Consider the following 16,014-nt stretch of genomic DNA (forward strand, 5'->3'; position numbering starts at 1 on the left):
GAGAGGGCGCCAGGTACCCTCTTTTTTTTTGGAACTAGGAAAAGCCTGGAATAAAAGCCCTGGCCTACCTGCTGAGCAGGAACTGAGTCTATTGCTCCCAGATGAAACAAAGACAAAATTTGTTTTTCTACTTCTGCCCTTTGGTTTGGAGGAACATCTGTGAATCCTTTGGGAGCTGGAAAGGTGTGGAAAGAATACTTGTGCCCCAGGGACACCATTCTGAGCACCCATTTGTCATCTGTGATAGAGGCCCAGACAGCTGAAAAAAGGGCCAGCCTTCCCCCTAAAGGACTCTCCAGGCAAGCAAGAACAGGCAGAAGTTGTAAAAAGTCATTGAAAGTGTTTAAATTGAGATGCAGGCTTGGAGCTTTCCGCCTTAGAAGTGGAAGCTTGCCACTGCCTAGACCTTTGGGGTTAGCTACCTGCCCCCTAGAAGATTTGTAGCCTCTAGTCCTGGATCGGCTCTGTCTGCTGGTATCAGGAAAGGTCCAACTCTTGGAAGGGTAATTCCTGCTTAAGTGAGGGGGTTGGACTTGCAGAAAATCCTTAACAGTTTGCATGGACTTGGCGTTATCCTCCATCTTCTTAAGTACCTCCTCAGCTTTGCTGCCAAAAAGATTGTCTTTATGCAGAGGTACATCCAAAAGCTTAGCCTTGACAGGTTCTGGAAGAGGCTGTTCTCTGAGCCAAGTGTGCCTTCTAATAACAGATCCAGTAGCCGTAGCCCTACTGAAGGCCTCATGGATGTCAAAACCACAAAACAAAGAATGCTTATTGACCAGAGTGGCTGAATTTAACAAATCCTGCATGACTTTACTCTCTGCCAAAGGAGGTACACTTGCTATCTTAGACTTAATAGCCTCCAAGGTGTGCTGTTGGTACTTCAGCATATGAAAAAGGCAATTGGTACCCTAATAGCTAGGGTGACAGATGTATAAACTTTCTTGCCCCACCTATCTAGGTTCCTAGATTCCCTATCCCAAGGAACAGGATTCCTGGTAACAGTGGCCTTAACTCCTTTAGGGCCCTGAGAAATAACCTCTGGATCCGCCAACGGGTTCCTGAAAAGAAAAAGGTGAGAATCAGGGACTCTGTAGTACCTGTCAGGTTTCCTGGGAGCAGGGTGAATCAAATTTGGAGACTAGGAATTTTCCAGAAAAACATCAACAACTTCCAACACAGGGGGAATAGCAAGAGGCTTATGCCGAGGTAAATCCAGAAACTCCCTAATCCGTTTCTTAGATTGGGGTTAGTCCTGGCTTTCCCATTTAAAATGTTCCCTGAAGGTATTGAAAGTGTCACCAAAAGAGAAATCCTCTGGAAGACAGGCTGAAGGGATGGACTCCTCCACATCTGAATCCTCAAAGGGAGAAAAAGCCTGAGAAAATTCATCTTCATCAGCAGAAATGCTGGAAGAATCAGACCCTGAACAGGACAAAACCTCAGGAGAAACATCCCTACTCCTTTTGGGAGGATGAGGCTGAGAACCCCTAATAACAGTTAAAGTATTAGCCATTTTAACCATTTGGGATTTAGGGGAACTAGAAGGAATTGGAGCCTGCCTTTTCACAGGCTTATGAATGGAAGGCTTACCTGCAAACCTGAAGGACTCAGGAGGCCTGGCAACTGCCGAAGGAGCAGCAGGAGTCGAGGGAAGAAGTTTGCTGTCAGAGCGCAAAACAGAGGCCTTGGACCCCGGAGTCAGCCTAGTGGTTCCGGCTCCAGCAGAAGAGGCGACCGGCGACAGGTCGGAAGACAAAATGGAGGCTGAAGGCCTAAGGGAGTCAGACTCAATCAAGGCCTGCGGTTGTACATCTGCGGACTGCAGGGACTGCAAAAGCGTCTCACTGGCTCCTGCCTGACTGACGACCAACTTAACCTCATCCGAGGACTTAGACTTCTGAGATGTGTTGCGGTCCTTGTGCTTCTTCGGAATATCCAAAGCCTGAAGACCGGTGGACGCCATACCAACGAATTTAGGCCAAACTCCTAAATGCCTAGCCAAAATCTTAGCCCGACGACGGATAGTACACGGATTAAAGGAGGCACAAAGATCACAATTGGGAACTTTGTGGTCAAGGCCTAAACAGGTAACGCAATAGTAATGAAAATCTCTATGGGGAATCTGCTTTCCACAGGCAAGGCAATTATTAACCTTTTCTGACATTCGTTAAGGCAAGAAAAGAGGATCCCCAACAGGGTACTTAGCTGTAGTAGACTTCAACTCTTGTAGCTGGAAATGAACCAAGGTAATCTGCCGACCTGCACTCGTGCATGAAAACCTTCTGCTTCAGGCTCTGTGGCAAGGAAGACTGAGGAAGAGACGTCAGCTGCCTCCTTTTGTATCAGACACCCTGACGTCCTTTACAACCGATGGCAGCGGATGTCATTTTTACTTACCTTTGGTATTCTGGCCGATCGAAAGCTACTGGGAGCCGGATAACCCATTAGTTAGGACTGCAACAGTGAAACAAGATGAACATCTGGTAAGGAGACTGCTCTCCCTGGATCCGTCATGGGGATCGAAGCTGAGCCTGACAAAGCAGAGATACTGACGGTTAGACCTTGACCCGACAGTGTTGGCGCCAATGGAGAAAGGCCCAACCCCTCGGATCCAACACCCAGGCTCTGGCACTGAGAGCAGCTTGGGTCCGAACTAGTCGGTCTGACGTGCTGAAGGTAATGGACGGCATCAACGTACCTGGTACCATTGGAACTGGCCCCTTGACTCCGGGACCTCTTGGATCCAAGAACTCTGATACTGGGGGTCAGACCGGAGAAGGAGATATCGGGGCAAAGAAGGGAAGTGAGCCTCCCCCTTCGGAAGGAGGGGGGGCTGGCAAGACCCCCATCTGAATCTGGGTGCAATTAAACTTTTGCATCATTTTGTTCATGTCTGCTTCAGATAAACTATGGGTGGACCTCAACGAGGCCATTGACGTCGACGGAGAGGGTTGGTGTATGGAGGCCCTAGAAAGTGGCCTAAGCTCCTTCGGCTCCAGTGAGAATCTTGGTGATCTGAGCAGAGGGGAAGCTGGCCTAGAAAAAACTCTGTCTGGGGGGAGAACCCACTAGATCTGAATGGTCCAGGGATCTCTCTCTCCCCTTGTCTCGCTCTCTCTCTCTGTGTCCCTGCCCCTCTCTTTCTTAGATTCCCTAGCCACAGGCCTTTGATTGAGAGGTCGAGTGCCGGCCTGGGAGGGAGAGGAGACCATGGCCGAAGTAGAAAGTGTGGTCATGGCTATGACTGCAACAGAAGGAGAAGAGGAGGCAGCCACCTCCGTCGCAGGCAGAAGTCCCTTAAGGATCAATTTTGCCCTACGATCCTCAAGGGCCCTGGGGTTAAACCCCACACAAATAGAGCAGTCAGACAATAAATGGGCTGCCCCCAGACACACAACACACAGAGTGTGGCCATCTGCAGGGGACAACTTATGGCTACACACTGTGCATTTTCTAAAGATCAGCTTAGCCTGCTGATCAGCCATATCCAACACTCAAAACAGTGTAACCTAACAAGGTTGAACTGACTACCCAGCCCCAACACTCACACACACTCACTTGGATGGTAGGGGAAGGGAGACAAGGCCTAAACTACCTAACAAGACGCTAACTTTTTTTCTTTTGAAGAACAAGACACAAAAAATGAGAGAAGGGGAGGTAAGAGACAGTAGGAAGCCTACCTACACTATCACAATGCAAAACGCCCACAAAACCCTGAAGAAAAGTACCTATCATGCCTGGAGCTCTAGACCACACTGCTTGGCAAAGCCATGGCAAACGAGATCTGAAGGAAGGAGATGGAGGGGTATTATGGGTAAGGGGAGGAGCTTGGATCAGATGCTGGTGAAACTGCCGTCTCGGATCCGATCTGGATCCAACACCCCACAGGTTGATAATCAAATGAAGTTAACTACTTCAGCTTGCATGCACCAATTATGGTAAAAGTGCCCAATTCAGAACATTTCCATCATAAAAGTCTACTCAAACTTCTAATATCCACCAGTATTGGTAAATATGCACAATCTCTGCAGAAGTAAAAGTCATCTAAATAATTCCACATTAAAGAGATCTGTAACGAATGAAGAGGTTGCTGCTAGCAAACAACTTTATGTTTCATAGTTTCATCTATAAATAAAGTGCCTGTTGCCCTTGATGAATAAATTACGCATGTTACAGTAATATTGCAATAGGGAATGGATAGCACATGGATAAACAGGTTGATAGTTACTAGGTATCTCCGCCAAAGAGGACATTTTCAGGAATGCAGCATCCACCACCTTTAAAATACAACACAGTACAGTAATGCATCTACAGACTGTGAGAATAGAACCCACAGCTTTCTGCATACAAAACAAGTAAACTACCTGTTGTGTTAATAATGCAAGCAGACTCAGCATAAGCAGCACTAAACTTCTCTTCTCCTGAAGCTCTTAGCTCTTTGTAAAATCCACCTGACACTGAACTGTATCTCTCAACTTTGCAGCACATGAGCACAAAAAATCTTGAAAAAGCCAACATTTATTGGGGGGACAAAAGCCCAAAAACCAGGGACACACTTTAAATATTGCTGGTACATCCTTGGAAAGTTGCTAGAATAAAATGCTGTGCTACTTCCATGCATTTCACTGCCACGTCTTTAACCCAGGACCCTGTGTACTATAGTCAGAGCAACATACCACTATGTCAAATCAGCTGTTTCTTCAAAGACAGGAAGACTGAAACTTAAATGGCTATCATTTAGTGAATTCAGTTCTCCCCATAACTTTCAACGTCTTAGCAAAAAACAACTGGACAAAGCCAATAATGGGGGAATACAGCCCCCAAACATTCAGTGAATTCAGATCTCACACATAGCTCTCAACCTCTTAGCACAAAAAAAAAAACTCCACAAAGCCAATAATGGGGGAATAAAGCCCCTAAAACTAGTGACACATTTCAAATACTGATCTTATAAACTTAGAAAATTGCTAGAATAAAATGTTTCATGTTACCATGTACTTGATGGAATATGAAGTCTGAAAGTCAAATGTCTGTCATTGTTTAGTGAATTAAAAATGAGGAACTGAAAAAGTGGTGGTGGGTAAGGAATTCAGGATCTTGCTACCTGTACCTAAGGTTGAGGGTTTGAGCCTGGGTTAATCTCTCTAGCCACCAGTTTTAGTTAACTGGGGCATTTTAGATGCACACATGCATGCACACGCACATGCACACAGGAATGATATGCCAAAATAAATAAAATCCTTCACACACCAGAGTAAATGCATGCCCATTGACGGACCAAAACATCACATTTCCTGGTGCTGACATTTGCCATCCGCTGTTTCCTGGTCAGTAAGCCAGCCCAAATAATTCAGCCTCCACTCCATTCAAACCAAGAGCAGCAGCTCTTGTTTCTTGGCGCCAGAATACCACACATGCTTGCACTCAGAATGACCTGCTCAGCTTGCCCGTTCTGAGCATGCACAGACTGCAGACCTTGTAGTCTGATACCCTTCCAGTCTATGCAGTTCTAGCTGCATAGACTTCTGGGGTATTTGCAGCCTGCTGCCTCTTTCTGAATCTGGACAGGTTAAACAGCAGTCCAGATTCAAGTTTCCCATGCAGGTATGCCTGAGTTCCAGGATTTTTGGTTACAGCTGGAGATTTGGTTTACAGCTGGGGGGGGGCTGCAGTCCAAATATCACGAGTCACCACTGCCTGCAATGAGAAATGGTCTTATGCTGCAAACCTTTAACTTCCCAAGCAGTAACATGTCAGGAGGTAAAGCTGAACAAATCTAGATGGATGGATGGATGGATACAACATATACTGCTGAAAGGAAATAATTACCTGTGGTGATTTAAATGGCAGAAATGGAACATTCAACAATTGTTAGAAAGACTACTAACATATCCCATGAAGAAAAGTTTCATAAAGCACCACAGTCAACAGCCAAGGGACACAACCCTCAATACTCACATTGTTTGATACTCATGCAAATATTACACATTTTGAGGGTCAGTTGCAAATTGTTTTTGTAAAGGTATATTTACAGGAGTAATTTATAAATAACTATAAACATAAAAAATGATAATCTTCTGATAATCTTCCTATAGCTCTAAATTTGAGGCATGGAAAAGAGCCTCAAAGGAAAAAAGAACATATGGTAGGTACAACCAAATGGGGAAAAGAAATTAGGTAATATCTTATGGAAAAGTAAAGAGAGAAAACATCAATGTTGTTTTTCTTACGGCTTTTCCCGGTTAGGGGTCGCCACAGTGGAACTCCGGTCCGCTAATGATTGGCAGTTGATTTTTTTTACGGTGCCAAGGTGCCAGCCCGACGGCCAACCTTCAACAAAGGCACACCCATTCATGCATGTCTTTCGAACACCACTCGACCGCAGGGAGGACATGCAGACTCCACACAGAAGGCGCTCCAGCCGAGAATCGAACGGGAGAACCTCTTGCTGTGAGGCGACAATGCTACCTCTGCACCACCGTGGCTATACTATAACACATTAATCCAAGACATTGTTAATAAGGGTAGAACTAGAATACCATAATGTGAAAAGATTTGAGACATTTGGATGGTTAGACATGGAGTGGCAGACACAGAAGAATCAATAAGGCAACTAAAGTGGATTTAAGATAGACCACTGTTTAATTATAGGCTGATAACTTTGTATGATGGAAAAATAAATCTCTGCAGAATATATGATGGAATAAAATGTGCAAACTAATCCTGCAGAATGACAATGCATTCTGGAAGTAAATAAAAGCACATGAAGAAATAAAATAACGTTGTGTTACAGTGTAACAGAGAGAAGTGCTTTGACAAAAAATGAGTTTAATGACTTGAAGCTGGGAAGAGCTGAAAAATAAGAAGGAAAAAAACAGTTGGAACAGCAGAAGTTACAAGTGTTTTACAAAGAGCAAAAGTAGCTGGCCCCGATGGCACTAGGAAAGTACATTACACTAACAACCTAAATAGTCTAAAGTTTACAGCAGTACTGGGAACAATCAATTTCTTGCATTGAGAAAAGCAAGCCGTAGACTACTTTGATCAAACTTTGTTTGAGAAGTATGACTTCGAGTCTTGAGCAACACAAATTAAAGTCCCTGACTATAAGAAAGGAAATTACATTGGTCAAAAATACTACAGATCTATTACTTTAGGAGGTAATTCACTCAAATTTTTTCACCTTAGTGCCTCTTGTCAGCTCTAAAGAAGAAATTACTTCATCTATCAGTTTTGTGCAATCTGCACACACACATCTAAAAGAACTACGACTGACATGCTTAAAAGATACAGATGTTGCCAACTGATGTTGAAACTGTATTTGATAAAAACAGTAAAGCTACAGAAAATCATGGAAAAGAAAGGCTTTATATCACTATTAAATGATTCAACACGCTTTCAAGTAAAGATATAAAAAAGGGCATCTCATACAAAGACAGGGGTATAACATATTAGTAATGTATATATGGATCCTGTTCATATCATCGTATACTAAATCAGCAAACCACAAAACATTGAGACCAAAATGCTGAATTTTTTAATCAGCAAAACATCACAATGCCAAATGATTAGAACACTGAAATACTACTACGCATGCACTAGTTCCAACCGAACTGCCCTGATAGTGTAAATTTGCTCAGAGCTACGAGAACAGGTAAATTAAATGTTTTAAGGTTTTATGATAATTTATCTGCTACAAGGATTGCTGGTGGAGATCATGGTACAGAGTGCAGATCAGGACATTTAGCCTTTTCCCCACTGTAGTGCAATCTCAGAGTTGGTATATATAAGTTTCGGGGGGGGGGGGCATAGCCTCCAGAAGGGGGGGCAGCCCCCCTGCAGACACATTGTGAAGTGTATAGTAGTTCGTTTAGTGGTCATTTTTAATTGCCTTGTAACATTTGTAAGTGTTTAGGTTGGTGCATACACAGTAATGTCTTTCAATGTTCTGAACTTTCGGCATTGTGACGTTTTGCTGATTAGAAAGTTTGGCTTTTTGGTCTTGACATTCTGTGGTTCGCTGATTTGGTAATTGTAGATCATATATATATATATATATATATATATATATATATATATATATATATATATATATATATATATATATATATATATATATATATATATATATATATATGTACATATACACACACACACATATGTGTGTATAGAGGTCTACTTCATTTCACAGAAAGCTCATTTCAGTGAAACTCAGTTGCCTGTGCACAATTCACTGAAAACTCATTTCGTTGAAAGTTATATATGGCCTTTTCTCCACTGTAGTGCAATCCTGGAATTAGTATATAAAGTAAGAGGGGGCGTGGGGGGAAGAGCTCCCCACACTGGGAGGTGTAGGGGACATAGCCCCCCACATAGTTTGGTTATATATTGTCTTCTGGAAAGAGTTATTCATTGGACTTGTAAGTATCCATGTCTATGGTTTAAAACATTTAAAACAGGCAGGGGGGCTACGCCCCCCCCATTTCTCCCTTACTTTATATACTAACGCCAGGATCGCACTACAGTGGGGAAAAGGCCATATATAACTTTCAACAAAATGAGTTTTCAGTGAAATGAAGTAGACCCATATTTTATATATATAATCTAGGTTCATAGGCCCTTATAAACCTAGCCTGCCCATGTTCCCACAAAGTCAGCACCCATTTACCCTGTCCAGAAGGGACATAGGTGGGATCTAATGGGTGTATTTTCTGTTTCCCATCCAGTCATCCAGGTTCCTCTTAGAGAGGACTAGTGAGGTAATCTGCTTGACATAGAGAGGGAGTCTATGCTACAGATGGGTGAGTCTTCGGGACACAAATCTATCCCACCAACAAGTTCTATTAATGTCACGACCAGGTTGAGGCCTTGTGTGCGGTTTGCTTGAGTGCAGTTTGACTAACGCATATGTAGCAGCTCCATCAAGGCTGGGTCTGAGATGGCCTTGTATGCCAGACACAGGTCACCTCTGAGCAGTCTGTATGAGACATTGCTTCTAGCCTATCTGTATAGGACAGGTGTTTGAGACACTAGATTTTCCTGGTCAGGAAACTCTGTGGTCTCTCCAGCTTCTGCCTGTGCTTGGCAAGGTACATTCCGAAGGAGGCACTGTACTCGATAATGGGTATGATAAGGGAAGAGTACAGGGATGTTATGACCTCCTTGTTCCTGGATGAAATACCCCTATTTATGAGGTGGGCCATGTAGAAAGCATTCTGTACAATGGAGGCTGTGTGGTGGTCAAAAGTCAGGTTGCTATCAACCTGGGTGCCCACGTCCCTCATTATTGGTTGCATGCTTAGTATGTTATTAATGTAATAATTAGTGGGGATGCCATTTTCCCCAAAGGGAATTCAGTTTGAGGCACCAGTCATTAGTTTGGGTAAGGCCCTCTTAGAGAATGTTCACATCACTAGGGGAATTTAAGACAGCATCCAGCTTGCAGTCATCTGAAAACTTGGTCAGCCACAGACCACTGGTTTTAGCTTGCACCTCAAAAAAGTATATCCCAAACAGCAGACGCCCCAAGACTGATCCTTGGGGTACACCACTCCTTACTGGTCTACTACTAAAGGTGGCTTCCTCTATTTTGACTGAGTGGGTTTTATCAGTGAGCCAGTTAGCTAACCATACAGTAACATATGGGTTGATGCCTAACTGGGAGTGTTTATCTATTATGCCCGAGTGAGGAATAGTGTCAAAGGCTTTGGCTAGGTCATGGTAGACGGTGTGCACCATATTCCCCTTGTCCGTGGCTTTGGTGACTGTTTCAAAGAAGTCAACCAAGTTTAACAGGCCTGATCTCCCTTTAACAAAACCATACTGTGTGGGGTCAAGTGTTTAGAGGTTGCCAAAGGTCCTTGATAATGCATTCCATGGCCTTGCAGATCAGGCTAGTTAGGCTGATGGGCCTATAATTACCTGGGTCCACTTTTGTGTAGGGGGATGACAGTGGCTGTCTTCCATTCAGCTGGGATGAAGCTGGTGTTCAGGCCTTGGTTAACTAGAGTGCCTAATGGTGCTGAGAGCTAATGCCTTTATTCATGTAGGATGCAGGCAGGGATGTTGTCAGGCCCATGGAGGCTGTATTTTTTGCCTTTGAGAGGGCATTAAAGACCTGCTCCCTGGTGATGAGGGGAGGGGGCAGGTGCTGGGGATGTTCTGGTTTACTGATGGGGCATAGGGGGGGTGAAGTTTTCACTGGATCTGTCTGCCAGCAGAATGGCTATATGTACGGCATTTGTGTATGTGGTGTTGTTGACCACGAGGTTCAGAGCAGATTTGGGTGTTATCGTTGAAACTGCAGACATATGTAAAGAAGGTCTTGTGACTGTCCTTTGTGGATGTGGCTAATTTGGACTCGAAGTTGGCCTTAAAGGATTTCACCAGTGACCTTATTTGCTTGTTCAGACAAAAGGAGAGAATGCTTCCAACTTGGCACCTGCTCCTTCTTAGTGCAGGACAGCAAATTTGTTTCCTTTTTATTATAGAGTTTGTTTATTGCTGCTGTCCACCAGACAGGTTTACTCTTCCTTGAGGAAGATAATTTGATCCTGTCAGGTACTGCTGAGTCCATACAGCTGTGTAGGTGCCCATATAGCTTTTTGGTGTAGGCTTGGACATTGGTGCTAGTTCCAACTAAAGGGAAAGGTGGCTGCGAAGCAGCTTATACTTGACTTCAGGAGATTGTAGTTAGCTTTGGAAAAATTTTGTCCGACCCTGACAAGAAGGGGGGGGGGGGGTCAGGCGAGATGGTGACTTTGAAAGTGATCGTTTTATGGTCGGATCTTAAAAAAGGAGGATGATACTGTAGGGGTGCTACAGTGGCAACTTATGTTGGTTAGTTCCAGGTTAATGATATTTTCACTTCTTGTGGGGATATCACACAATACACTGGCACTAATGAAGTTGAGGAATCTCTGGGCATTCGTGTTTGGGCTAGGTCTTCTAATCTACGGCTGGGTAGTCACCCAGGATCAGGACAGAGGGTTGAATCTTGATGAATTCAAGTAAGTCCAGAGAGGTGGAGTGGGTTTCCTGAGTTATGGTTAGAGGTCGGTAGCTAGCTATGATTTGAATAGTTGTTTTGTCAACAGTTAACTGCACTAGAGTGTCTCCTGTGTGTCATACTGTTTGAACAGACTGCAGGTGTGTACGTCTTTGACAAATATTGAAACTCCACCTCTTTTGGCTTTGTAGCCCTCCATTTGGGATCTGAAGGTATGGTAGGATGAGTAACCTAGTAAGGCTGGGGTGCTCTCCACAGTTTGAATGAGGTTTCAGTGATTGCGCAAATGTCAGCATCCTCCAAGGTGAGGAATGTTTGCAAAGAGTGCAATTTCATGCTACGACTTCTAGCATTTAGCAGCATGACCTTACAATTTCATTTAGAAGAATTTTTCATGTTGGTAATTTTGTGCTCATGACTTTGCCTAAAAAAGGCACTATGGGAAGGCAACAGCCTTTGCCAGAAGCCTGAAGCCCAGTGGACACAGATGAAGGCCATCTCTGGCAAAGCACTGTGGTCTGTCAATCATGCCCTCCCCTTCTGGGCTACTTCCATAGAATTCAGGTATTTAAACTACGTATGGGAGGGTTATAATTACTCTATACATACAGGGAGTTCCCTGTATAACTGACATTCTGAAATAGCATATTTAAATTCAATTTTCTAACAAAGAGTTTTAGGTCCACCAGTGTTTGACTAATATTCAACTTTTGTTCAGGTACAAAAGATGAATCCTTAGAAAAAATATCACAATTTTTCACAGATAGGTACATCAGAATAGTTAAATACTTTAAAGTCCTTAGTGACGTTCTCAATGATTGTGGGATATGGTCTAGGATTTAATTCCAGGTACGGTTCCTCCCTCTGTAATTCCCCTTCATGTTCCCCTCCTGATGTTGATTGATGTATTGTATTTTAGAGATGAGATAAAGTTTATTTATTGTTTAAGATATATTTTACTAGCAGTGTAGTAAAAAAAAAAAGGGGGGGGCGTGGTTTTTAGGATTGATTGTATGCCTATTTAGTATTTAAATGAAGTGTGGTTTACTGACTGCCTATTTAATATTTAAATGAAGTGTGTTTTACTAACTGAATTACTTTGAAGAAGTTCCTGACTGAGTAGGGACGAAAGCTTGTGCATATACTTTGTGTGGAATAAATTGTTTGTACTTTGAATCTACTGGTGATATCATCCTTACTTTTATTGCATCAGCTGCTCTCCAGCTCCGTGTGCCATTTTTTGTTCATCAGTGGTTACTTAGCATTCTTTTCAAAACCTGTAACCAGATTATGCTAAAGATATTTAAGCTACGTTTAGGTCGATTTAACACAGGAGAACAGATACGCACTTAAATATCACAGTAGCAAACAGCAGTAAACTGATTTAAACAAATTAAACAATGACCAATAAAAAAGCTCAAAACTGAGCCCTGTTCCAGAAATCTTCAATCAGATGAGTTCTAACTGCACACTTCTGCCACTAGGGTGTAGGGGAAACTTCACCAACAAAAGATGGCCTGGTTTAGTGCTCAATTTATACAAACAGAGCTAGATTCAGTAGGCCTGAATCTAGTCTATGCTATATCAAAGTGCACCAATTTCAGAAAAAAAAATCAAATAAGCAAGCACAATAAGCCTTTAACTAGCAATTGCCAACTTAGAAGGATGTAAGCTACCTCTCCTGCCACAACAGTGTAAACCACAAACCTTCCTAATGTAAAACAACTGGCCTGAAGCTCAAGTGCTTAAACCAAAAGGCTTAGAATAACAGTTAAAATTTAATCAAGCTACTAGCAAGCAGTAATAAATGCAAATGAACACTTTTAAGAAAAGGCAGCACAGCAAAATAAAGTAGGAAGAAATACAGATACAGTAAAAGCAGATGATAAAGTGCAACTATATATATATATATATATATATATATATATTTATATATTTATATATTTATATATATATATATATATTTATATATTTATATATTTATATATATATGTATATTTATATATTTATATATATATATATTTATATATATATATATATTTATATATATATATATATATATATTTATATATATATATATATGTATTTGTATATATATATATATGTATATATATATATATATATATATATATTTATGCACACTAGCCTTGTAGCTTTTCCTCGCATTCACAGACATTGAAGATTTAAAAGCGTTGCTCAAAAAAAACTGGGGAAGGGTTGTGCATCCACAGGTAAAACAGATCATCTGTTGATCCTGGCTATGGTATCTGTCACATTAAGAAAAAAACAGAGTTGCGATGGAGCTTATGCATAAATTTGTAATAAATGCAGAAAAAAAACAAGATAATTTATAATAAAAATGAGAGTTTTGTCTTCCTGATCCAGTTACTAAGAAGTACTGCTAGAAATTTGACGCGTTACTTATCTGTCATACGGTTCAATAACAGATAAATATATTTTGTATATACCCAAGACTGAAGTTTGATAAACTATGTTAAGCACTTCTGGAAAGGGAATGTCACTTTAGTTGGCCTACCAATTTTGCCATTATTAAATACAATTATAATAAAAGTTTTCCAATGACAACATATGTAGCAGAAAGACGGCATGATGAGTAAAGCTTTCAGCTTCCTAAACCAGTCGACAAAATTATAAAAATAGTTTTAAGAGAGTGCCATCCTCATTTCCAGAGGTACGCAATTAGAAAGTGGTGCAGTGGTAGCATTGTCACCTCACAGCAAGAGGTTCCCAGTTCGATTCTCGGGTGGTGTAACTTCTGTGTGGGGTCTGTATGTCCTCCTTGCATTCGTGTGGGTTTCCTCCGGGTACTCTGGTTTCCTCCCACGTTTCAAAGACATGCATCTGGAGAGTTTCTCCCCTGGTGTCCGCTAAAAATTGGATTTGATCCAAGTCAGACTTTTGCAGTAAACAAATGTTAAAAAAAATAAATAAATAAGTGCTTAGCATTGCTAATAAGGAAGCAGTATTAGAGAACCATATTTTGGCTAGATGGATTAAAATCCTGAGAGCAGAGAAGGATGAAAGGAATGTAAAGGGTTGGCAACAGAAGAGACGATGGGTAAAAAAAAAAAAAAAAGAAAAACCTATTGTTTGATAAAAAGACTGCAAGGATTCAAGAAGAATATGGGTTTAAGCATCTGTAAAGATATGCCTCGAGAACAGTGTTACACCAAAAGAAAAATACATTCCCATATTAGGAACACAAGGCAATTTTAGTGGAATAAAGAGGAGGACAAAATGGCACGATTAGGTTTAACACTGAAAAGTTAATTTTGTATATGATTAAGTACACAATGTGATTGATATAAAAGACAAACAGATTAATCTGTGGAAGATGTATGACAGAACTGGTGTTGGAGTCATGAGGACATGTATCCCTGAGAATGAGAAACTATGGAAGATACAGATACTGCACTTACAAAATGTATCTTATATAATTATACAGGGAAAAATTTTGTCAGCAAATATATGGACTGCATCATTCTTTAGTATTCCAAGGAAATGATGACCCTTTTATTTATCACTAAGGAAGAGTGAACTATACAATGTGTATTAACTTTCTGTACTTTAAGAAAAATAGATGCAAAGATAATTGATTATGGTAATTTTGTAGTTTGTAAATAAATGCACTGATTTTAAAGGTCTTTAAGTCTGCAAATATTGTTGATGCAATTAATAATCTTGAATCTGCCTTCTTCTGGCCAAACACTTTTGACTTAATGGTATTTTGCATCCCTGTCCCAGGGATCCTGGAGTAAAACAATGCATAAATAACCACTAATCTAATGTCGCCCCTGTACTCCTGGGCAAAGCACATCATTCTTTCTTATCAGGACCCCTTGTGTGTTCAAATCCACCACCCTGGACAGTTTACACCATCCACCTCTTTTTCCAGCTATGAGCACATTATTTTTGTGATGCACAGCGCATTTTGGTTACAAAACCCTTAAACTTTGGAGTCTTTCAACATTCAATCATTAATACTAACATGTATTTTTTCTCTTCCTCCTTGCCCTTTACCACTCCAGTGGTACAGAATACTCCTTAACTGAGCAGACTAAATTCCACCCTGTCTGTCAAAAATAAACTAAATTAAAAATGAAATCCTCATCTCTATCTGCACTACATCACATTCCCATTATGGCTCGTGTGTAAATGCCTCCATAAGACATCAAACACTACCAATTAGACATCACCTTTGATGCCCAACATTTTCCTCAGATGGCCTCTTCTCACTTGCGTTCTTCCTCTTCCACAACTGAATTCTATTCGCTCCTCTAGCCACTTAGAATAAAAAAAAAAAAATAAGAACACTGCAAGGCATACTTTAAAGAAATACAATCATACACAACTGACTTCAGAAACTTATCAGAACTATGTAGTAAAAATATTTTACTATTTAAAAAAAAGTAGCAAACGCAAAAAAGATCACTTGCGGAAACATATGTGACTTACGGAGTTGTGTATCTTGAAAATACATCCAAAAAAACTTGCCAGTTGTTGACAACCATCACATTCCAAAGAACAACCAATGCTGCCTGAAAAAGAGGAAATGAGTAAAGATAAATTTGAGGAAGCAATTTTAAGTTGTTGCCAACCAACACAGGAGACCATATGCTCAGTAAAATATTTTTCGAAGAAAAGCATGACTTACCTTAATAATGGGACATATCCAAGATGCAGTAAACTAATTTAGCATAACGATTTTCCATTTATGTTCAAGTCTGTGATGCTCATAGGGGTGCAGCCAAAAACCTGAAGTCTGCACATTAATACACCACAACCGCCGTCATCTACCTTACACATACATATACTGAGGCACAGCAGGTGTTTCACATATAAAGGTACTGTGTGTGTGTGTGTGTGTGTGGAGGGGTATATTTAAGCTCATCAAATGGCAGTAATATGTTGCACAATGTCAACACCAAATGACTGACATTATGCACTTTGACATGCTACTACACATGCGCCAAGAATGAATC

General features: G+C 41.2%; 1 protein-coding gene across 1 annotated transcript in view; it reads right to left on the reverse strand.

Moving 5' to 3' along the window:
• The window catches only part of TPCN2 (two pore segment channel 2), a 1,483,468-nt gene that overhangs the window by 101,786 nt on the left and 1,365,668 nt on the right, over positions 1–16,014 (reverse strand). Inside the window, exon 22 of the mRNA XM_044082617.1 lies at positions 15,488–15,570. Coding sequence (XP_043938552.1) covers positions 15,488–15,570 — 83 coding nt within the window. The remainder of the gene's footprint in view (positions 1–15,487; positions 15,571–16,014) is intronic.

The sequence above is a fragment of the Protopterus annectens genome, chromosome 9.part0, assembly GCF_019279795.1.
Source record: "Protopterus annectens isolate FY-2018-M chromosome 9.part0, PAN1.0, whole genome shotgun sequence".
Taxonomy (NCBI): Eukaryota; Metazoa; Chordata; order Ceratodontiformes; family Protopteridae; genus Protopterus; species Protopterus annectens.